General features: G+C 41.7%; 2 protein-coding genes across 8 annotated transcripts in view; one reads left to right on the plus strand and one right to left on the minus strand.

Annotated features, from left to right (window-relative positions):
* Positions 1–2,703, minus strand: part of tsnaxip1 (translin-associated factor X interacting protein 1) — a 103,392-nt gene extending 100,689 nt beyond the window's left edge. For all 5 annotated transcript variants that reach the window (XM_059651638.1, XM_059651640.1, XM_059651642.1 and 2 more), the window contains exon 1: positions 2,610–2,703. In XM_059651638.1, the coding sequence (XP_059507621.1) occupies positions 2,610–2,662 (53 nt within the window). In that variant the 5' untranslated portion in view covers positions 2,663–2,703. The remainder of the gene's footprint in view (positions 1–2,609) is intronic.
* Positions 2,704–3,506: 803 nt separating this feature from the next.
* Positions 3,507–25,006, plus strand: part of ranbp10 (RAN binding protein 10) — a 184,101-nt gene continuing 162,601 nt past the window's right edge. For all 3 annotated transcript variants that reach the window (XR_009446779.1, XM_048547115.2, XM_048547116.2), the window contains exons 1-3: positions 3,507–3,721; positions 4,355–4,466; positions 4,560–4,612. Coding sequence is in view for 2 of the 3 variants with exons in the window: in XM_048547115.2 (XP_048403072.2) it covers positions 3,529–3,721; positions 4,355–4,466; positions 4,560–4,612 (358 nt within the window). In the remaining variant the exon portion in view is untranslated. The remainder of the gene's footprint in view (positions 3,722–4,354; positions 4,467–4,559; positions 4,613–25,006) is intronic.

Below are 25,006 nucleotides of genomic sequence, written 5' to 3' on the forward strand. Positions count from 1 at the left end.
TGACGATAACTGAAAACCTGTTCTGGACTTTCCATGTAAATGTGACAGTCAAGAAAGCACAATGATGTCTCTTCTTCCTCAGGCGGCTCAGAAAATTGACATGTCCACAAGGTCTCTCACCAACTTTTACAAATGAAGCATTGAAAGTGTACTGTCCGATGCATACTGGTCTGATATGGCAACTGCTCTGCCCAGGATCCTAAGAAACAACAGAAAGTTATGCACACAACCCAGGCTATCAGGGAAGTCAACCTTCCATCGATGGACTCCATTTATCTGGCCTGTTGCCATGGAAGGGCTGCCAACATCAAAGACTCTTTGAACCCTGGCAATGTTCTCGTACAACCTCACCCATCAGGCAGAAGGTACAGAAACTTGAAGACACGCACCAGCAGGATCAAGAACAGCTTCTTCCCTGCCATTATTAGATTGATGAATGGGCTCTCTAACTTGAAATAGTGCTGATCCTGCTAATGTTGATCTTGCATAGCACACACCCTGTGCAATGTAACCTGTACGCCTGTCCAAGTCTTTTTTTCACGCTACCATCTGTATTCTTGCTTACTATGTTCTGCCTGTACTGCTTATAAACAAATCTTTTCACTGTACTCCGGTACATGTGAGAATAAATCAATCAAATTAGAGTACTTGAAGAACTTTAAACATCAAAATAAATATTTACTGCAGAAAAATACAGCATACATATTGGGCGAAGGAGAATTGTGCGAATGAACATAGAATATTACAGCACAGTACAGGCCCTTCAGCCCTCGATGTTGTGCCGACCTGACATACAGATCTCAAGCCCATCTAACCTACGCTATTCCATGTACGTCCATATGCTTATCCAATGATGACTTAAAAGTACCTAAAGTTGGCGAATCTACTACCGTTGCAGGCAAAGCGTTCCATTCCCTTACTACTCTCCGAGTAAAGAAACTACCTCTGACATCTGTCCTATATCTTTCACCCCTCAATTTAAAGCTATGCCCCCTCGTGCTTGCCGTCACCATCCTAGGAAAAAGGCTCTCCCTATCCACCCTATCTAACCCTCTGATTATTTGATATGTTTCAATTAAGTAACCTCTCAACCTTCTTCTCGCTAATGAAAACAGCCTCAGGTCCCTCAGCCTTTCCTCATAAGACCTTCCCTCCGTACCAGGCAACATCCTAGTAAATCTCCTCTGCACCCTTTCCAAAGCTTCCACATCCTTCTTATAATGCGGTCACCAGAACTGTACATAATACTCCAAGTGTGGCCGCACCAGGGTTTTGTACAGCTTCACCATAACCTCTTGGTTCCGGAACTCGATCCCTCTATTAATAAAAGCTAAAACACTGTATGCCTTCTTAACCGCCCTGTCAACCTGGGTGGCAACTTTCAAGGATCTGTGTACATGGACACCGAGATCTCTCTGCTCATCTACACTGCTAAGAATCTTACCATTAGCCCTGTACTTTGCATTCCGGTTACTCCTACCAAAGTGCATCACCTCACACTTGTCGGCATTAAACTCCATTTGCCACCTCTCAGCCCAGCTCTGCAGCTTATCTATGTCTCTCTGCAACCTACAACATCCTTCGTCACTGTCCACAACTCCACCGACCTTACTGTCGTCTGCAAATTTACTAACCCATTCTTCTCTGCACTCATCCAGGTCATTTACAAAAATGACAAACAGCAGTGGACCCAATACTGACCCATGCGGTACACCACTAGTAACTGGTCTCCAGGATGAACATTTCCCATCAACTACCACCCTCTGTCTTCTTTCAGCAAGCCAATTTCCGATCCAAACTGCTATATCTCCCAGAATCCCATTCCTCCGCATTTTGTACAATACCTATTGTGGGGAACCTTATCAAATGCCTTGCTGAAATCCATATACAACACATCAACCGGTTTACTCTCATCTATCTGTTTGGTCACCTTCTCAAAGAACTCAATAAGGTTTGTGAGGCACGACCTTCCCTTCACAAAACCGTGCTGACTATTCCCTAATCAATTTATTCTTTTCTAGATGATTATAAATCCTATCCCTTATAACCTTTTCCAACACTTTACCAACCCCCCCCCCCCACGGATATCGGTACCCCTCTGGTTCAGGTGAAGACCATCCTGGTTGTAGAAGTCCCACTTACCTCAGAAACAGCACAATTATCCAAGAATCCAAAACCCTCCCTCCTGCACCATCCCTGTAGCCACGTGTTGAACTCCTCTCTCTCCCTATTCCTCGCCTCACTAGCACGTGGCACGGGCAACAAACCAGAGACAACAACTCTGTTCGTCCTAGCTCTCAGCTTCCATGTTCAAGCAAAACAAAAAAAAACGAGTTAGGTACCACCTTTAAAAAGGACCACGGCTTAACAAAAACTAGGACAAAATTAATTATTAAGGGGTGAATTATATACAAGTTACACGGGATAAAAAGTAAACTTTGCCATGCAGCAACTGTCAGCTGTTATTTCGGAAGCGGCTTTTCCGCCACGAACACCAGCATCTGGTGGCCATCCGGAACAAGCCACAGAGACGGCGAGCAAAGGCAGCCTCTCTTTCCCGGCCTGTCCGAGCTCAGCTGTGCCTCCGCTCTCGCCTATTGAAGCCTCACCCCTGACTCCGAAGACCCTGTGTTTTCTCGCAGCGGCCAAAGTCGGCGAACATGATTAACCGAGTGGCGATGGATCTCAATCTCCCTGTGTATAGCCCGTCACCATGGTGACAGCTCAAGGTCCCTGACGGATAGGACCCTGCCTGTCCATTTCGGCGCCTGACACAGCAAAGGGGTAGCCGCCTCTCACGAACCGGGCACAGAATATTATACATCATTTTCAGTAAAACAGACCTAAAATTGCTTTATCCTACCTGAAATAATAGGATTATTAATTTGACTTCAAACTAGTAACCTCTTGGAATACCGTTACTGGTGATTGAGAGTTATGGAAACAAGAGGATTGATAGGGCACGGTTTCCCTGACCGGGAACAGAACCGAGGGTTTGTAACATCTGGCCTTTAACAAAGGGTTAAACCCACACATTCAGTCCGCCTGGTAATTGTGGAAGCTAGAGTGTCTTTTGTCCCACATTTGCAAGGACAGATCACCCAACCTCCACCTCACACTCGGTGAAAAGGTTCAAAATAAAAGTGCAGCGACTCCTCTCGACCATTTCATCCCCTCTCTATCTCCTCGACTTCGGACAGCTTGAATCGGGACTACAACACCCGGCGTCCCTGACGCTGACGAACAGCCCTCTCCATCCTCACATCATCACGTTCGCGTTTTGCTAACAGCCAATCTATTGCCGAGACAGCCGCCGTATCGACGCGTGGCTCTGTTGCCGCAGCGCCCACCGGGGGCTGTAGTACTATGCCCAAAGGCCGGCGCTTAGTGGCAGCCGAGACGGGACTGCAATCCCCGTGAGCTTTAGCGCTCCTCCCTCTCCACCCAGGGCCGCAAGATGCGCGGCAGCCAATCAGCTGCTAGTATAATTCGTTCGTTATCCGGGATATATACACAATAGGATCCAAGATGGCCGAGTTTGGGGCTTCAAACCACGGGGACTCAGCTCTGAATTACCAAGAAAAAGAGTTAAACGAGAGATTGAAGCGCTTGTATCCGGCAGTGAACGAAGATGAGACTCCACTGCCTCGATCGTGGAGCCCGAAGGACAAGTACAACTACATCGGATTGTCACAAAACAATCTCCGTGTTCATTATAAAGGTAGTCTCGGTGGAATAATGTAGGTTAATCCTGTGGAAAAAAAGGGTAACCGACGTATGATCGTGTTGTGAATAAGTGATTTTTTTCCTGCCCATTTCAGAGGTGCTGGTTGGTACTGTGACAAGTAACGATCTTAATGTCAGTCGACGTCATTGATTGATCCGTCTTTAGCTCTTGAAATATTCCATTTATTTCAAGATCTTTTAAAATGCGAAACAATGCCCCTTTCCCCAAATACGATTTTCAGTTGTATCCTATTTCTGGCGCTGTGCCCGCTTATTGAAGTGATTAACCGAACGATTTCTGAGCAACAAAGTGCAGATCGTCTCAATGGTGGCAGTGCAGTATCATATTTTGACGTTACTTAAAATAAACAACCCTTTTTTGGCTGAGCTTCTTGTATTGTTTAAACTATTAACATTTGTCTATGGTTATCTGTCGGTGTGTTCACTTCTATATACGCGTTTATGGGAAATGTATTTATTTAGAGACCCCGATAGTTTGGTCTAAGAAGAAGAAAAGATTTTTTTTGTCCCCTTATGGGTCCTCTTTGTTTTAACACTGACGCAATTCCATGGCGAGAGCTGTTGGCTTTGAATAATTCAGCTGCTAAAATTGTTTTTGCTAAATCAGGTCACGGAAAAAACCACAAAGATGCTGCATCAGTTCGTGCTACGCACCCGATCCCCGCTGCTTGTGGCATATATTACTTTGAGGTGAAGATTGTTAGCAAAGGCAGAGATGGGTAAGTCCATTTCTGTCAACTCTAACATGATGTGACTCTTTTCTCATGGCGGCCGACGATTCCTTTAGTAATTGCAGTTTTCATTGTTTGCAGATATATGGGAATCGGATTGTCAGCCCAGGGTGTCAATATGAACCGTCTGCCCGGTAAGTCATGGTTGTGAAATTATTGTTGGCATTGAAAGTCTTGGAGACCTAAATGGTTTAAGTGCAAAATAATCTTAGCAAGATCAGTTTATTTTTGTTAATGTTTTTCGTTGAAAGTGCGTACGTTTGCTCTGAATTCCTCTCTGAACGTTCAGATATCTCGGGTAACCTCTGCATTGTAATTTCTTGTGATTTTTCTCTTTCCCAAACCCGTAAAACTGAAGACGTGGTCACGTGCCTGTTCTTGGTATATTTGTTGACAGTATTAGCATACGCTCACGTGTTGGTTGCATGCATTGCAGGGAATTTGTTCACTCGTTACAGCAGAGGTGGCTGAAGGGAAGGATTGCATATTTTTATTAAGAGATCAACACTTTTTTATGTTTATGTTGATTCAAGTTCTCAAGTGCAATTTTAACTTACAACCCAGTAGTTTTCAAACTCTTTGCCTGAGGGGTCCCATTTCAAATAGATTAATGTGGATGCACACACAAAAGTTATACCGGCATGCTAGAAAACCGCTCTTTTGATGGCTTTCTTCTTTGTGTTTACCTAAATACTTCATAGAAAATCTCTCCTTGCTTAAACAGACAGAACTCCCTAGTTCCCACTTAAACCTTCATAAGTGCAGTTCTACTTGACAATCTCCCTCTGGTTCTATTCTTGGCTGTGTTCGACCCTCTGTCAGCTGAGGTGACCAGGCCACTCTTCTGTATGCATGAAGGCCGCACTCTGCTTCTGCCTCTCGTTTTGCACAAGGCTAACTTCTGTGTGCTACTTATTTGCTTACAGCTTGATTTGTTTGTTTTTGTAGACGAGCTGGAAGAACTATCCAACACCAGTTTAGGAGCAGTTGTTCTAAAGTGTTATCCAACTTATAATGTAGACATTCCCACATTGCAAAGGTGGCATTTTTAAATTTGAACTAATGTGCAAATTATTACTTGTGAAGTGTTTTTCTTTGCATTGACCATTTGTTTGTACATTTTAATTTTGAGATATAAATCAAATAGTTTGGTAAAATGTTGTTTGCAGTAGGTGAGAAAAGCTTCATGCTGTGGACAGCTGTCTTTTTATGGTTGATTACAAATCAAGGCCTCCATGTTAATTGTTTTGTGTATTTTTTCCATGAATTGGGTAGTGAGTTTAAATGCCTTTTTTACTAGGAAGTTTACAATGGTAGTTATTCATTTAACACTTCTTCAAGATTTCTTTTCATCACAACGTCAAATATAAAAAGCTGCTACATTGTGCTTTCTTTCTCCTGTCTTAAAGATGATCATCTGTCCTCTGTTCCTTTGTTATGTAATTTTTGTTTTCTTTGCTGTGTCAGTCACATTAAATAAATTGCCAACTCCTATTCCTAAGGCTAGCCTTCTCCAATCTCCGTAAGCAGAAGAAATATCCAGGCAAATACCAAGGGATTAAATCTAGAGGACTGGACTAATCATCTGGAGATGCACATTCCAATTTCACCATTGTGGCTGGGAAATTTAAATTGTTAATTAAACCAGTTTAAATTAGCAGGCAGTTTCAATATTAGTGACCGTGTAACCATACCACCTCCTTCGATAAGCATATGGGCAATGATGGAATAGTGTAGGGGGAGGGGCTTAATTAGTTCACAGGTCGGCGCAACATTGAGGGCCGAAGGGCCTGTTCTCCACTGTATTGTTCTATGTTCTATATGTTCTATCTGTCACACTGATTATGATCAATACATGCCGTTAGTCATCTCAGATCTTGCCCTAATACTTTTCTTACTGGGATATATTATTGGAAAGTGTTTTTGTCAGTAAGTCAGAATTTGCTTAATTCCTCTTAGGCCTTTTTAAAGTATTTTGTTCCGGTTCAGTCTAGAAAATCAATTAATTTTGTTTTCCTTGGTTCTCCTTTTGTGTACTGAGATTAGGAGATTAGATATTCCACTTGACCGTCATGCCAGTTGAGATCCCCTCAATCAGCATAAACGAGAGAACAAACCTCAAACTGTCCAGATCTTTGAAGGACCTCACTTGGCTGATTGTCAGTTGAATTTTTTGTTTTTGTTTGTTTGTGTGTGTGTGTGTGTCTGTGTGTGTGTGTCTAATTCCCTTTTAATCTTGATGTTGAATATATATCGAGCACCATTTCAGACATTGTAGCCTAGATTATAAAACCATGGTAAACAACCTTATCTCCCCAATGATTCTTTTGCCATTTTTTTTCAAATCTGCATCCTCAAAGTGGTGTTTTTGCCATTGAAGAAAGTTAATCCTTATTTACTGTATAAATTTATAATTTTCAGTATTGGTTAGTTTTCTTTAGCCTTGTGTGCTCTTAGGACAACCTGCACAAAATTGTTTGAACTCTAGGATGGTGCATTGACTTGCGTGTTCATTTGCGAAGTTGATACAGCAGAGGCCATTTTGGGTACATTTCAATTTTGGGGTGGTCTTGATAATGGGTATCTAGTTCCTTCTAATGTGGGAAAATATCTCTTGATCTTTTTTACAAGATAGTGAAGAGAACTGCACGAAGTAGACTGAAGTGGAGCAGAGGATTGAAATGATTTTTGAAAGGTAGAATGCCAAATGAATTGGTTTCCTTGAAGATTTCTGAGCAACAAAGTGCAGATCGTCTCAATGGTGGCAGTGCAGTATCATATTTTGACGCAGGAGCCCTCAAGATATTTAAGAAATATTTTGATGAATACTTGAAGTACTAAGACATACAAGATTGAGGGGTAATCATTGGAAAATGGGATTAGAGTAGATAGATGGATGCTTGATGATTCACTCAGAATGATGGACCATAGGGATGGACCATTTTTACCATGATTCACTCAGAATGATGGACCATAGGGATGGACCATTTTTACCACAGTAAAAATCTTCAGTAAAAATCTGATCTCAGATTCACAGGAAATGGCAAAAATAATGCCTGGAAGCTCGGCCCCTGTAAGGGAGAGAGCAGAATTATGAAATCAAAGGAATTAATGATGGGATCATCAGTGCGCAGCTGGAGGGAGTTGATGAAACTGAAAAGCCAAAGACAGACGAACACATCGGCATTGGTGACCTGGACTACGAATACTCTCTATTATTTGAAATTTAACGAACAATGCATATGGAGCTTTGTTGAATAATTAAAGTTAGTCTGTTTGTGAGGTAATAAAGTATACATAAAGCGCAGAAAGAGGGCTAGCAAGCAGCAGTTAGGTCTAAAAGTGGTGCTTTGACAACAGACTTGATGTGGACAAGTATAGCAGCCTTGGGTTGATCAGAAAGCTAAGATAATTCACTTCATTATTTAAGATGAGTGGGCATCTGGGGAAAGAGAATTAATAATGCAATAACTTAATTTTGTTTAACTTGGAATCCAAAATGATGAGCCAAGAAGGATCTTTTAAGGTCCTGTTCAATTCTGCTTTACCTTCTAGCCAGAGATTTTTAAACTTCAAAAGGCAATTGGATAAAGAACTGGAAGTTAAAATTGAATTAACTTCTCCCAAACTTTCAGGCAATGAATTCTGGATCAGCAGGGTGGACAGTGAGAGCCTTTTTCCTCGGATGGTGATGGCTAGCACGAGGGGACATAGCTTTAAATTGAGGGGTGATAGATATAGGACAGAAGTCAGAGGTAGTTCTTTACCCAGAGAGTAGTAAGGGCGTGGAATGCTCTGCCTGCAGCAGTAGTAGTCTTGCCAACTTTAAGGGCATTTAAATGTCGTTGGATAAACATATGGATGATAATAGGATAGTGTAGGTTAGATGGGCTTCAGATCGGTTTCACAGGTCAGTGCAGCATTGAGGGCTGAAAGGCCTGTACTGCCCTGTAATGTTCTAGTTCTATCATAACTTGCGTAAAAGTAGTCTCATTTTGCCTCTGGTTCTTCTGCCAATTACTGTACACAAACTTTTTGAGGTATTGTGTGGAGTACAGAATTAATTGTATGCCTGTAGTGGGCTCTTGTGATAATTTAATATATAATTTATTGTTTTGCTTTCTAATTGTTGCGTAATCTTGCATCATGATCATTCATGCTCAACAAAATGTCAAATTGCAAACTCCGTCAAAATTTGTCATGTGCAGTGAAGCCTTGTGGTTGTAATTGTTCCATGTAATGAAATATGTAAGGCATTTTTATTTTTTTTTTAAGCAAATACAGAATGTATGCAACCAAGATAATAGTTTGCACGATAACATGAGTTTTTGAGTATTTATTTTTATGCATATGTTCTAGGTTACAAATTTTACAACTTTAGATCGATTCTGCTGGTGGCTGTGTACAGAAGTTAATGTTCACCGATTTTAATTTTCATTGAAGACATTTTAAATTATAATCTATTTTGTTAATATATGTGTGACTGCTAAAGCAGTGATCTTTTTAGTTGGCACAGCATCTTTTTTTATAACCTTAAGAAACAATCTAATGTCTTTTGATTTTGAGACAGTACATCATATTAAAATTTAGCTTAATGTACACATTGAGTTTGAAGTCTGTTAGATGGTGTGCTTTGTTGGGTACTAAATAAATTGATTACTGAGCTTTGAATATGTTATTTCCTTGATAGCTGGAAGCAATATACCGTAACATCTGTTACATTGGAGTCAGTGCTGTTTCCACATTGTAATAAAGGCACAGAAACATTGCTCTTGTGGAAGTGTTTTGAAAATGGGATTGCAACTTCTAATTTTACAATTTGGAAGTTTATCTGAACTGTCTGGGAAGGGCCAGCTGAAAATGACAGTCCTTCTATTAAGGTAGTAAAATTATAGCCCTTAGCTCTGACGGAAACAGTATTGTTTTAATGGTGATAACTGTGTTTCTGACACTGCAGCCTTGGAAAACTACCTTCTGGCAATCATAGTGTCCCATTTTATATTGAAGTGCCACTGTCACAGTCAGTGCTACTGTTAAGGCATCATCAATACCATTATCAAAATTTACGACTTACTCTGTTTTATTTTGTTATATCTTATGTAGGCCTGAGTAGTCCTGCTAGGTGGGGGAAGTATGACAGTAAGGTTAAAAATAGGACAATCTGGCAATTCCAGGGGTGTGGAGGTCCAACTGTAAATGTCTGAGTGAAACTTTTTTCCAATCTTGCCAACAATGACAGACTTCCTCGCAGCAGAAAGCCACTGTGTGGAAACTGGTTGTTTGAATGAAGGTGTGGTGGGCAGTTCACTGCAATTGTAATCCAAGAGCATTCTGGAGATTAGATCCATGATGTATTGCTGATCATAGTGGGGTGAAGAGAGTCTGAAAGTGCATATCTGATCTTCTGGCTGCACAAGAATGCTGGGAAAAGACATTTGCCCCCTTCAGCAGACAATACTTACTAGCCTTTAACTGTCTTCTCTCAAACAACCAGTTTCTACACAGCAGCTTTGTGGCACATTTTCTAGCATTGTTGGCAAAATTGAAAAGAGGTTTCTGAACACAAGGAAATTTGGCTGGCTGTTGCTAACTTTAAAGAAGACTTTTGACTGCATTCTGGGAACATAATTAAATTCATTACTTCCAAGCTTTGCAATTCTTCACCATTACAAGAATGACAGTGGGTCTGTGTTTGGTGTTTGGGATATTTTTAAGAGGGCTTCACTCCTAACCCATCTGTGGGGGTATTAATATTGTTTCACTCTCTATCCATTTATTGCCATTTCTGTTCTGAACACCTTCTTTCACTACAAAAGTAATGATGTAGTTATCCTGAGACTGTTATTTGCTCACCAAGGGAAAGTGGTCTGTTGTGGTAGAATGATGCTGTGGTTTGGGTCTGTTAGTTTTGCTGTTGGGTATCTTTCTGTTCACCTCCATAGGATTGCGACTTAGGTGGTTTTGCTCCAACCTGTCAGAATGCAGCCAGAACATAGTCAACAATGGTTTCTCTTCCCACCTGTGCACTTGTCGCCTCGTAAGTTTGAGGGTCTATATTTGGGGCCTTTCCTCCGATTGTATGCTGCCGTTTTGTGATTTCCACTGAGAGTGCTTTTCATGTGTTCTTTAATGATAACCAGCTAAATTTATCAACCCATTCTCTGAACTGCCTCTGTTATTGAACTGCTTATCCACAATTCAGTTGCATGAAGCTCAGCATGCTATGACCAAGCACTGGGAACTTGGTAGCTAAATGAATGACTAATTCTGTACCCTCACCAGGCACACATTCTAGCTGAACTCGACTCTTTGTAACCTTAATTACCTCACTTGATTCTGAGCAGCAGACCACAAACATTTCTATCTTTTATAGAGATCGCCAATTTTTCTTTTTAAAGACATTTTCTTTCTTTCCCTCAATCTGTTGGCTGTTGAAACATGTTTGTAGGTAGTTTTATCAGCTTTTGACATATTTTTGCGTGTGCTGTCTCTGCTCACTTCCAATCCTCTGCCCATCATAAATTTTTACTTTATTTTTATTCATGGGATGTGGCATCATTAGCTGGGCTAGTGCTTATTGCCTATCCTTAATTGCTGTTGAAGGCAGTGTTGAGCTGCCTGTTTGAACCTCTGCAGTCAAGTATATTTCATGTCTGAATAGTTTGTGGCTTGGAGAGGAATGCACAGATTTTGGCGTTCCCATGTATCTGCTACCCATGTCCTTCCAAATGATAGTAGTCATGGGTTTGGAGGATGCAGTCTAAGGAACGTTATAACTTATCCAGACTTCTGCATGTTTGTCTCCTACCAGATCCACTTCCTCAATGTTCATGTTCTTCCTGACCTACTTTGATTCTCTGCCCCACTGATTCAAATTTCAAATTTGTATCTTTATTTCCTTCAATAGCCATGGCCTGCCTCCAAACTTTCTCTCTGGCTTTTAAACAGGTTTAGCATTCATTTTGCCTACTCAAAAGGGGCACTTGGCATTTTTAAAAATAAATCAAAGCTCCTATGAAGATGAAAACTTTGTTGATCTTAAAAGATTTTCGCTCATGAAAACATGTAAATAATGGATTTTTTTGTCATATCTACTGAGGCAACCTGAATGATCCTTTGCCTCCAGTATTTTGGTGTAAAATGTGTTTGTAATTTATCATCACTTATGAAAGCCATCATGTTTGGCCAGCAGCTTATCTGCCAGTACCATTTGACCTGTCTAAATGTTATTATGGCGACTGAAATGAAAACTTAATTTGTCAGGGTTGGTGTAATATTCTTTCATTGACCAGTTAATTTTCTTAGAACCTTGCACTGCTTAAAGGCATTGACTGTATTTGTGTGGTACTTTTCCAGGATGCCATGTATTGACTAGTGATCACGAGTGAGTATTCTTGTGATACTTAGGTCTTTGTAGCTCAGGAATGCAGACTAACGGCACACTGAGTCAGATAACAGTTCACAGACTTTAGATCAGAACTTTGGGATGCGTGATTTAGGTAAATGCATTGTTTAAGGGATACCATCATTATAGAATGATTTCATGTAGTTTTGATCATGTTTTGTGCTGGAAAGGAACGGTTTGCTTCTAAATTCTGCTCCAGTGTAATCATAGATATGAACTTTATTATAAATTTTTAAAACTCAGATATGAAGGGAAAGAGTTGCAAATCGTGAGGTTCTTGCTCATTTTGATCTGAGTCATAAAACGGCTTCAGGAGTATGATACTGTACCGTTGACAATCTGTTGCCAAGAGAGTGGTATGCAACAGGACCCATTTTGTTTTGGATCCAGATGGAGTGTGATTACGTTTCTGAAGTCATTGCATTTCATGATGTTTTGGTTTCAAGATGATTTAAATCTTGCTACAGATTCATATGACCCCAGTTCTTCTTAGATGATGGGCTTGAATAAATCTGATTTTATAGTGTGGTTAAGTATGGAACTTCGGACCATTATTTGGCTTGTTTTTTTTTACTGATAAAACTTTAAAAAAAATTTTTTTCTCTATCTCCTGACAAACTTCTCCAACACACCTGACCTCCTTATATCCACAGCTCATAAGCTCTGCATGGTGCTGCAAATGTCCTAATTTGAATTTTTTCTATGCACTGCCAGTCCTGCTTTGTAGATCAATGAAGATAAGAATGATATACATGCTATCCTATCCTTGCTGACCAGCACTGTCTACCTGCCTGCTTCTGAAGTGTTGATATAAAATCTTCATCCTTGTGTTATAGCTGCAATTTCTTCAATCATTTTATTGTCTAGAAAACGTTTCCTCTGGCTGCAGCTTTTGAGCAACCCACTTTTGTCACATTTGCAGCACAATCTTAAGGTACCTCACTCAAGCAGTCTGATACTCTCCTGCTGAAGCTTCCACTTAACCATTTCTAAAATATTTTCAAAAATAATTTCCTTTAACCAAATTTTTCAGTCATCTATTTTAAAAGAAAAAAACTTTTTGGTTAAAATGTAAATGATCTGCCTATTTGTTGAGTTACTCGTTTGCATCAAAGGTGCTGTATGAGTGCAATTTGTTGTTATAGACAAACATGTTTTATCAATATTGTTTCACCTCTTCCAATGCCTCTTACTTTGCTATTACACTGCAAGAGTAACTTTTTCTGCCCCCCTCACCCATTCCTGTTTGTTTGAATGACCTGGATTTCTTCTCCTATCCCTTCCCCTGTGGTCATGTGTATTCCCCTTGGGGAGTGGAGGAACTTCTTGATTTGTACAGAACACTCCTTATTGGAGAAAGAAAAATGTCCAAATCAGGAGTTGGCAGCAAGGAAAATGGAGTATTCAAATCTTTGTTTTCTATTTAGTGCTGTATCTAAGATGAGTACAAATTATTGCTATTCAACCCTTATTAGCTTGCTATACTCTATAAGTTCCATAGTGTCCAACTATATCAAAAAAATGCCAAATGTTCATTTTCACAGTCCTATCTGAAACTCTGAATTGATAATTTCATGAGAATTTCAAACATTTTGTCCTCATTCTTAAAACGTAGCCTCTAATTTATTGCCCTATTACCAGGGTTTATTTTAGAATAATGGTGCGGGAATTTCCAGAAGCCTGATTATCCACTGAGAAGGCCGTCAATAAACATGTAGAATTAGATCCTATGTACACACCACTACAAAGAAAAACTGGAAGTGAGGAAGTCAACTCATTCAGATGCCAGAGTTTAAAAACAAGCGGGAAAACACAATGCTTTATCAGAGATTGCACTGATGATGTTACCCAGCAGGGTAATGAAATGTCCCCAAACTAACAAACCAGCTTGGCAAGTGAACCAACCACAGCATCCACAACCCAAGCTACAAATCTACTCTAGAATCCTAAATATCATTGATTGTTTAATAAAATGGAAAAACATTTTTGGAATTCTAACTGGATGAGTGGGGGAAACTGATGTTGACTCAAAAGAGGAGAGGTTATAAACGTGGCCTAAAGGGCAGGTTTTCAGGAAGTTTTTTTTTGCTAAAGAGGTAGAAGCATCCAAGAGACAGTGTTTGGAAAATGAATTTCATGAGTCTGTATCAGCAGTCCACAAAAGTGAAACAGAAGGCCCAACCGGCAATAGCATCACCACTGTTGAGTTCCTCATTGCCCTATCCTTGACCAGTTATATCAACAATTTGAACAGTATAGCAAGTCCGACATTTGTACTATCACATGTTAATTTTCCTCTGAATTTGTATTTTGTGATTTAGACGTCTATCGTTGGATCAACATCCTGCAGTTTTCCCTGTTGGGAACATGCTCACCACAGGAACTGCAGTATTTCTAGAGGAAGGCCTGTTGCTAAGTTCTCAGGATGACAAAGGACAGTCAATGCCATTGTCATTCAGAACAAATGAAAACTAAATCATCCAGTAGGATGCCTTTCTATATCTACTCTGAAACCAAAAATGGTTGAGCTCTGTTGCATGAGCCTCCACTTGGAACAGGCGGGTTGTCTTCTGAGGAAGGTTGTATTCTTGGAGTTGAGAAAAATAGGATGTGGTTTGATTAGAAATTTAAAATCCTGAACAGTCTTGACAAGATAGATGTAGAGAGGCTGTTTCCTCTATTGGGGAAATATAGTATTGAGGGTCACAATTTTGTTTTCTGTGGGCTGAGTGTCTTTGGAATTCTCTTCTTGTAAAGGTATTTGTGAATATTTCTAAGATAGAAATAGATTCTTGTTAAACCAGATGTTGAAAGGTTAGCAGGTCGGATGGGAATTTGGATTTGAGACTGCAATCAGATCAGCCATGATCTTATTGAAAAGTGGAGTAAGCTTGAGGAGTGAAATCCCTACTCTTGCTCCTCCATTTGTATTTTTGTTAAAGGTAGTTAATACCTGAGAGGATTAACTTGCATCAAAAGATGAGCTCTGCCCATCAGATTTCAAAGGACTGTTTCTTGGAGGAGCTTACCAACATTGTGGGGTGTGACCTACAATTCTGCGTGTGTTCATCAGAGTTGTGGAGAAGTCTCAAGTGACTTTCTTCAGCACAGATAAATGCAAGTTAAAATGACTTATACAATTAATGGTAGGGCCCTGGGTCGTGTTGTTGAACAAAGTGGCCTCAGGGTTTAGGTACATAGTTCTTTGAAAGTTGCATTGCAAGTCGACAGGATAGCTAAGAAGTCGTTTAGCACACTTGCCTTCATAGTTTGCCTGGATGTCACGTTGAGGTTGTATAGGATATTGGTGAGGCCTCCTCTGGAATACGGTTTACAGTTCTAGTTGCTCTGCTATAGGAAGGATCTTATTAAATTGGAAAGAGTCCAGAAAAGATTTACAAGATGTTGCTGGGACTAGAGGGTTTGAGTTATAAGGAGAGGCTGAATAGGCTGAGACTTTTTTCCTGGAGCAAAGGTGGTTGAGGAGTGACCTTTATAAAATTAGATAAAATCATGAGGGGCATAGTTAAGGTGAATAGCAAAAATTTTTTCCCTAAAGTGGGAGAGTTCAAAACCAGGGAGCATATTTGAGGTGAGAGGAAAAAGATTTAAAAGGGACCTGAGGGGCGATTTCTTCTTACAGAGGGTTGTTCATATATGGAATAAGTGGTGGATGCAGATTTGGTTACAGCATTAAAAGACATTTGGATAGGTGCATGATTAATAACAGTTAGAGAGATTTGGGCCAAACGCAGGCAAGTGGGACAGTTTATATTGGGAAGCTTGGTTGGCATGGATGGGTTGGACTGAAGGGTCTGTTTCTGTGCTGTAGCTGCTACCATTGTGGTCTGGGCCTGGGAATACAAAGCCAAAGGATATTAATATGGTGTTCTGGCAGTTGAAACAAAATTGACAAGTGATGTTTAACTGACATGGTAGCTTCTGTCACTTTGTTTTTCTAAATTCAAGGCTGGGATTGAAATTTATTCCAAAAAATTCATTCATGGGATGTAGGTTTTGCAGTGTGTTTCAGCATTTACTTCCCACTTATAATCACCTGCAAAGGTGATAGCGGCCTGTGTTCTTGAATTGCTGTAGACTGTGGCTTAGGTACACAAACCCACTTCCATTAGGAAGGTAGGTCTAGAGTTTTCACCAGTAATAGCAAAGAAACAGTGCGTACAGTTCAAATCACGTGGCTTGGAGGGAGTGAATGTTAGTTGGGAAGCCAGTGAAGTGGCCTGCTTTGTGTTGAATGGTGTTGAGCGGCTTGTTTGGAGCCACACTCGTCCGGTTGAATGAAGAGTATTCCCTCAAACTCTCAATACCTTGTAGTTGGAGGACAGGCTTTGGGGAATCAGAAAATGAGTTACTCAGCACAGCATTCTTAGCCTGTGATAATGGGAACTGCAGATGCTGGAGATTCCAAGATAATAAAATGTGAGGCTGGATGAACACAGCAGGCCAAGCAGCATCTCAGGAGCACAAAAGCTGACGTTTCGGGCCTAGACCCTTCATCAGAGAGGGGGATGGGGGGAGGGAACTGGAATAAATAGGGAGAGAGGGGGAGGCGGACCGAAGATGGAGAGTAAAGAAGGTAGGTGGAGAGGGTGTAGGTGGGGAGGTAGGGAGGGGATAGGTCAGTCCAGGGAAGACGGACAGGTCAAGGAGGTGGGATGAGGTTAGTAGGTAGCTGGGGGTGCGGCTTGGGGTGGGAGGAAGGGATGGGTGAGAGGAAGAACCGGTTAGGGAGGCAGAGACCAGTCCAACCTGTCTCTGCCTCCCTAACCGGTTCTTCCTCTCACCCATCCCTTCCTCCCACCCCAAGCCGCACCCCCAGCTACCTACTAACCTCATCCCACCTCCTTGACCTGTCCGTCTTCCCTGGACTGACCTATCCCCTCCCTACCTCCCCACCTACACCCTCTCCACCTATCTTCTTTACTCTCCATCTTCGGTCCGCCTCCCCCTCTCTCCCTATTTATTCCAGTTCCCTCCCCCCATCCCCCTCTCTGATGAAGGGTCTAGGCCCGAAACGTCAGCTTTTGTGCTCCTGAGATGCTGCTTGGCCTGCTGTGTTCATCCAGCCTCACATTTTATTATATTCTTAGCCTGTGACCTGCTTTTGTAACCATAGTATTTATACAGCTGGTCTAGTTCAATTTCTAATTGGCGGTAACCCCGGGGTGTTGGCAGTGGCAGAATCAGTGATGCTATTGAATGTGAAGTAGCAATCATTAGGCAGATATTATTTGCCACTAGTTAGCCTAAGTTTGTATGTTGACCAGGTCTTGCTACCCCTGCATGTGGATTGCCTCAGTCTTTGAGGAGTCATGAATAGTGCTGAGCGTTGTGCAATCATGAGCTAACGTCCCCACTTCAGACCTTTAAGATGGAGGGGTGTTTATTGATGAAGCAGTTGAAGACGGTTGGTTCCATCTTGAAGAACTCTCCATTGTGGCATCCTCTGGCTGAGATGATTGGCTTCAAGCAAGCATAACTTTTTCCTTTTGTGCCTGGTATGATTCCATTTAGTATAGAGAGTTCCCCCAGTTCCCATTGACTGACTCAGTAATTTGGCTCATGATCCTTGATACTGCCCTCATGTAAAATACCACCTTGAAGTTGTGGGCAGGTGCCCTCAGTTTCTGTCTGGAGTTCACTTTTTTTATTCATATTTGTACAAAGGCTGTAATGAGGCCCAAAGTTGAATGGGGCTGGCAGAACACACATTGGCAACAAGCAGGCTATTGCGGAGAAAGGATCACTTGTTAGCACTGTCGAAGGCACCTTCATCGCTTTCCTGATGTTTTACAATCAATTTATCCTGGTTTTTGGGTAGAGAACATCTGCGCAATTTTTCATAGTGCTGAATTGATGCTTGTGTTATAACTGCACTTTAACACCTTGTTTGTAGGTATGACTAGCTTTGGAACATGTCCTGGGTACAGTTGCTACGGTTAGTCGAGCCCCGTAGTGTCTGCCGTATCCAATGCCTTCAGCCATCTGAAAGCGGATGTAGGCTATCCAGCTTTTCCACCATTCTAGATCATGGCTGATCATCTCTCACAACTCCACGTTCTTGAGCTGTTCCCAGGTCTCTTGATGGCATTTGTGACTAAAAATTTCAGTTTCTGTTTTCAATTTACTTAATGACTGAACTTCCATGGTCTTCTAGGGGTAGAAGATTCCAAAGTTTCTTCTCATCTCAGTCCATAAGACCATAAGACATTGGAGTTGAAGTAAGGCCATTCGGCACATTAAGCCCGCTCTGACATTTAAATCATGGCTGATGGGCATTTCAACTCCACTTCCCTGCACTCTCCCCATAGCCCTTGATTCCTTGTGAGATATCGATCTCTGCCTTGAAGGCATCTAACGTCCCGGCCTCCACTGCACTCCGTGGCAATGAATTCCATAAGCCCACTGCTTTCTGGCTGAAGAAATGTCTCCTTATTTCCATTTTAAATTTACGCCCTCTAATTCTAAGGCTGTGCCCACGGGTGCTAGTCTCCCCGCCGAATGGAAACAACTTCCCAGCCTCCACCCTTTCTAAGCCATACATTATCCTGTAAGTTTCTATTAGATCTCCCCTCAACCTTCTAAACTCTAATGAATGCAATCTCAGGATCCTCAACCGTTCATCATATGTTAGGCTTACCATTTCCAGGGATCATCCGTGTGAATCTCCGCTGGACACGCTTCAGGGCCAGTATGTCCTTCCTGCGGTGCGGGGCCCAAAATTAGACACACTATTCTAAATGGGGCCTAACTAGAGCTTTATAAAGTCTCAGAAGCACATCACTGCTTTTATATTCCAACCCTCTTGAGATAAACGACAACATTACATTCACTTTTTTAATCACAGACTCTACCTGCAAGTTAACTTTTAGAGAATCCTGGACTAGCACTCCCAGATCCCTTTGTACTTCTGCTTTATGAATTTTCTCACCGTTTAGAAAATAGTCCATGCCTGTATTCCTTTTTCCAAAGTGCAAGACCTCGCATTTGCAGTCCCAAATGGGTTGCCTTTTATTCTGACACTGTGTCCCCTGATTTTCACCTGCCTGTGGAGGTGAATCTTTCTTTCTGCATCAATTCTGCTTATCCAATTTCTTGAAAGCATGGAATTGAATTAAGTTGGTAGTAGGCTAACATCTAATGTACTAGGGACCCTGGTTGAGAGACTGAGGTGGATCATCGAATCAAACTCCTGCCTTAAGATGGTTGCAAATGCTTCACTGTTGTCTTTTGCACAGAGGTACACTGAAATTCAGAATAGAGATATTTGTGGAGTTGCCTTCAGTAAATTGTTTAATTGTCTACCACCAGTCATGGCTTGCTATGACAGGACTGCAGAATTTAGATTTGAGCCTCTGGATATAGGTAGCATGTGCTGTTTGCAATCATATGTTGTGGTTTAATGCTCCTTGTAAAGTTAGAAAACGAGGAGACTTGGAAAAGTGAACTTTTAAACAGCATAACCAATGAAAAACAGATACAGATTTAAAACTATTCAGGTTTTATCAGTATAGCGTATCAAAAACTATTTTTGATATTTAACTAAGATAACAAGGTTTAGAGTTTAAATTATGTCCACGTAATGGAAAAATTTTCTGTACAGTGGTCCCACTAATATAGCCTTAAGGGTTGAGGCCCGAAACGTCAGCCTTCCTGCTCCTCTGATGCTGCTTGGCCTGCTGTGTTCATCCAGCTCTACAGCTTGTTATCTCAGATTCTCCAGCATCTGCAGTTCCTATTATCTTTTGATATTTAACTGACTGTTTGTTTCAGTTTTGAGGTAATTAACTCACTGAAAGCAATTCAAGAATCTTCCACCTAATCTGGAATTGTCAAGCAGCAGTCCCGTGGGATGTAACATTGTGAGCTGCTATATCCTTGTTGAGGTTGCGAAAGGCTGTATGTTTCTGATTTTTTTTGTGAAGTTCATGTGTTTGTGTTCAACCATCCGGTCACAGTACAGTTTAAATTTAGTTCTTCAAACTGTGTGAAGAGAACCACGTATATAAAGTTGATTCACTTTGTGTAATTACTGTTAACAAGACTATACAGTACCGCTATTATGAGGCTATATTAGTGGGACCACTGTACAGAAAATTTTACCATTACGTGGACATAATAGTTTGAGAGAAGCTATAATTTAGGGATGGAACTGTGCTCACCGAGACATGTTCCTGTTAGTGAAAAGTAAGCCTAAGAACAATGGATGAGTAAAGATATTGAGATTCTAGTCAAGACTAAAAACACAAATTAGATATAGACAATTGGGATCAAATGAATCTCTTGAAAAGTATAAGGCGTGTAGGGGCAAGGAGGGGATATGAGACAGCTTTGGCAGATAATGTCAAGGATAACCCAAAGAGATTCTAAAGTACATTAAGGAGAAAGAGGGCAAGTAGAGAGAGCAGGGCCCCTTAACAATCAAATGATGTTGTCTTTGTGTCGAATCTCAGGAGGTGGGAGACATATTTAATTTAGTATTTTTCATCAACTTTTACTGCGGAGAAAGAAGGGGAGGCTAGAGAACTCAGGAATAAATATTGATGTTTTGAAAACAGTCCACATTACAGAAGAGGACACGGTGGGGGTTCTTAGAAAACATAAAGGTGGATAAATCTCTAGGACTTTATGTAGTGTATCCCAGGATGTTATGGAAAGTTAGAGGAAATTGCGGTGCCCTAACAGAAATACTTCTATAACCACGGACAAAGGACAAGAGGGTAGGTAATGGTGTTGTGCCTTTTTAATTAAGGATGGCTGTAAGGAAAAGTGTGGAAACTAAAGACTTGCGAGCCTGACATCAGCAGTGGTTGTATTATTGGAGGTGATTCTGAAAGATAGGATTTACATGCAAGGAATGATCAAGGATAGTCAGCATGATTTTGTGTGAGGGAAATAGTATCCCTCAAACCTTTTTGAGGAAGTAACCAAAACAATTGAGGGCAAGTGTGGTGGACGATGTTTACTTGGACTTTAGTAAACTCTTTTTGGTAAGGGTCTGCGATTTGCTAATTAGTAAAATTAGATCACATTGAGTTCAGGATAAACTTGCCATTTCATTACAAAATTGGCTTGGCTTTTGGAGTTAAGGTGGTGGTGGAGAAGAGTTGTTTTTTGCACTGGAGGCCTGTGACCAGTGGTGTTCCACAGGGATTAGTAATGTGTCTACATTTGTTTGTCATTTACATTTAATGATTTGGATGGGAATATAGGAGGCAAGGTTACTGAGTTTGTGTATAACATCAAAATAGGTATGGTGGATAGTGAAGAAGATCATCTTCGATAATACAATTGATCAAGATCTCTTTGTAAACGAAGTGTGGAGCTGGATGAACACAGCAGGCCAAGCAGCATCTTAGGAGCACAAAAGCTGACGCTTTGGGCGTAGACCCTTCAACAGAGAAGCAGGATGGGGAGAGGGTTCTGAAATAAATAGACAGAGAGGCGGAGACAGATCGAAGGTGAATAGAGGAGAAGATAGGTGGAGAGAGACAGACAAGTTACAGGGGATGGAGCTTGTAGAGGTGAGTTTTTAGGTAGGGAGGGGAAAGGTCAGTCCGGGGAGGACGGACAGGTCAAGGAGGCGGGATGAGATTAGGAGGTAGCGAATGGAGGTATGGCTTGAGGTGAGAGGAGTGGATAGGTGAGAGGAAGAACAGGTTAGGGAGGTGGGGATGAGCTGGGCTGGTTTTGGGATGCAGTGGGGGGAGGGGAGATTTTGAAGCTTGTGAAATCCACATTGATACCATTGGGCTGCAGGGTTCCCAAGCAGAATGAGTTGCTGTTCCTGCAACCTTCGGGTGGCGTCTTTGTGACACTGCTGGAGGCTGAGGATGAACATGTCGTCTGAGGAGTGCGAGGGGGAGTTGAAATGGTTCGCGACTGGGAGGTGCAGTTGTTTATTGCGAACCGAGTGGAGGTGTTCTGCAGAGCGGTCCCCAAGCCTCCACTTGGTTTCCCTGATGTAGAGGAGGCCACAACGGGTACAGCGGATACAGTATACCACATTGGCAGATGTGCAGGTGAACATCTGCTTGATGTGGAAAGTGATCTTGGAGCCTGGGATGTGGTGTGGGGACCAGTGTAGCACTTTCTGCGGTTGCAGGGGAAAGTGCCGGGTGTGGTGGGGCTGGAGGGGAGTGTGGAACAAACAACGACAACACCTACGCTCAGTTTGTAACAAACAACTGCACCTCCCAGTCGCGAACTGTTTTAACTCCTCCTCATCTCCTCATCCTCCTCTTTTCACCCCCCCCACCCTACCTCACCGCATTCCTTAGAGGACATGTCCATCCTGGGCCTCCTGCAGTGCCACAACGATGCCACCTGAAGGTTGCAGTAACATCACCACCTATTCCCCTTGGGAACCCTGCAGCCCAATGGTATCAATGTGGATTAAACAGGCTTCAAAATCCCCTCCCCCCGCCCATTGCATCCCAAAACCAGCCCAGCTCATCCCCGCCTCCCTAACCTGTTCTCCCTCTCACCTACCCCCTCCTCTCAGCTCAAGCCGCACCTCCATTCCCTACCTCCTAACCTCATCCCGCCCCCTTGACCTGTTCGTCCTCCCTAGACTGACCTTTCGCTTCCCTACCTCCCCACCTATACTCCCCATTACAGGCTTCATCCCCGCCCCTTTAACTTGTCTGTCTCCTCTCCACCTATCTTCTCCTCTGTCCACTTTCGAGCTGCCTCCCCCTGTCTCCCTATTTATTTCAGAACCCTCTCCCCATCCCCCTTTTCTATGAAGGATCTACGCCCGAAGCGTCAGCTTTTGTGGTCCAAAGATGCTGCTTGGCCTGCTGTGTTCATCCAGCTCCTCAATTTGTTATCTTGGATTTTCCAGCATCTGCAGTTCCCATTATCTCTTGATCAATTGTGTTAGTGGGCTGAGGAGTGGCAGATGGAGTTTAATTTGGATAAATATGAGGTATTTCATTTTGATAAACAGACCCGGACAGGACTTAATGATAGAGCCATGGCTAGTGTTTTAAAACAGAGACCTAGTGGTTCAGGGACTTAATTCTTTGAAATTTGCGTCACAGGTACACAGGGTGGTTAGACCCTGTCTCAGACTGTAGAGTATAGGAGTTGGGATGTATGTTGAGGCTGCACAGGACATTGAGTCTTCTTCTGGAGGAATGCATGCAGCTCTGGTCGCCCTGTTCCTGGAAGGACTTTATTAAACTGGAGAGAGTTAAGAAAAGATTTACCATGACGTTCCTGAGATTGGAGGATTTGAGTTCTAGGGAGAGGCTGGATAGACTGGACTTTTTTCGCTGGAGTGCAGGATGTTGAAGGGTGATTTTATAGAGGTTTCTAAAATCATGAGGGGCATAGATAATGTGAATAGCAAAGGCCTTTTCCCCAAGGTGTCAGGTGGGGGGAGATGGTGATAGTTGTTGGAATTCAAAACTAAGGAGCATAGTTTTTAAGGTGAGAAGAGAAAGATTTAAAAAGGGCATGAGGGGCAACTTTTTTTTGCACAGGATGGTTAGTGTTTGGAATGAATAGTCGGGGAAGTGCTAGATGCAGATACAGTTACAATATCTTAAATATATTAAGAGAGTACATGAATAGGGATGGTTTGGAGACATATGGGCCAAACACAGGCAGGTGGCCCTAGTTTAGTTTGGGAACATGGTTAGCCTGGACTGGTTGGACTGAAGGGTTTGTTTTCTTGCTGGATGACCCGGTCTAATTATCCATCATTCTCTAACCTCGCTTCTCTTGGAATCTCAATTTATTTTGTCTCCCCTATAGAACAGCCATCGTAATGTATATGTTTAATGATTGGGAAACATTTGTTTTGAATTAGTCTGTAAAGGGATGAGTAACAAAGCAATTTAGTCAACACAGTTAAAATTTCGGAAGTCAGTTACTTGGGAATTTCCATTACACACTGATATGTGAATGCTATTCATCTGGGAGGGTATCAAAATCAAGTGGCTTTATTGTTTCAAAATCATCGTAAGTTCATATGAGCAATTTTCTTTTTGTGGTAAGGTGAGAAAGGAGCTATGAACCACATTAATTTAAGTAATTCAGCTTTGAATTAATTGAATTGGTTCAGGGTGTTCTGACCAGAAGGGATAAAATGCTCACGTGTATTCCAGAAGCAATGAATTATATGGTGAAATGAAAATACAGGCTTTTTATTTTAGTCTTTTATCAGATTAACTACATTGGTGTAAGTATGGAATCTCATATAAAACAGAGACAGGATAAGATTGGTTGATATCCCTAGCTGAAGGACATTTGTGATCTCGATGTCTTTTTACAACAATCGATGATGATAATGGTGACCATGCAACTAAAAATAGTTTTTAATTCCAGGCATATTATTTAAAATTCCACAAGCTGCAATGGTGGTATGTAAACCCATGTCATAGAGTATTCCCTTTGGCCTCTGGATTACCAACCCACCAACTTTACCAACTCATTGTGGTCTATCCAGATTTTTCTACAGGAGTCCAATTTCATCTTTCTGAGCACTGTTTTCACTAGGCTGTTTAACCACATTGTTTCTACAACGTTTGAGTAATACCTCCTACAATATTTACGGTGAGATTTTCCAGACTGCATTCATACTGCACTAAATTATCTGATTTCAGAATGTGGCTCTATCATTGAAGAACTTGTTAATATATTATAAACAGCTGCTTGGTAGAATTTGAGGAGATGTGCTAAGTTCCATTTTGTCTTCTCCCCATTGGGAGAGGTGATAGCATGCTTCAAAGAGAGGAACAATTTATGTTGAATGAGAAAAGGGATGACCAGCCAGCCCAGACTAGCAAAATTTAGAATAATATCCAACATTGAATGTGTTTCTGGAATTGGGCAGCACTTGCTGAATTATCTGAAGTACGCTAATTAGACTAGCTGTTAGCTTAGTTCACTGGCTGGTTTGCAATGTGAAGTGATGTCCGCAGCACCTGATGTTACCATGAAGGACTCTCCTCAACCTCTTCCACCTTCTGTACCCCATCCTAAAACATTATTTCCTTAGATTAAATTACTATCCGTTACCTCTCTCTAATGAGCGAGCAGCCTGTGGTCCTCTGAGACTCTGGTGACTTTGCCTTTTAGATACACTGGAGGT

The sequence above is a fragment of the Stegostoma tigrinum genome, chromosome 16, assembly GCF_030684315.1.
Source record: "Stegostoma tigrinum isolate sSteTig4 chromosome 16, sSteTig4.hap1, whole genome shotgun sequence".
NCBI classification, from domain to species: Eukaryota; Metazoa; Chordata; class Chondrichthyes; order Orectolobiformes; family Stegostomatidae; genus Stegostoma; species Stegostoma tigrinum.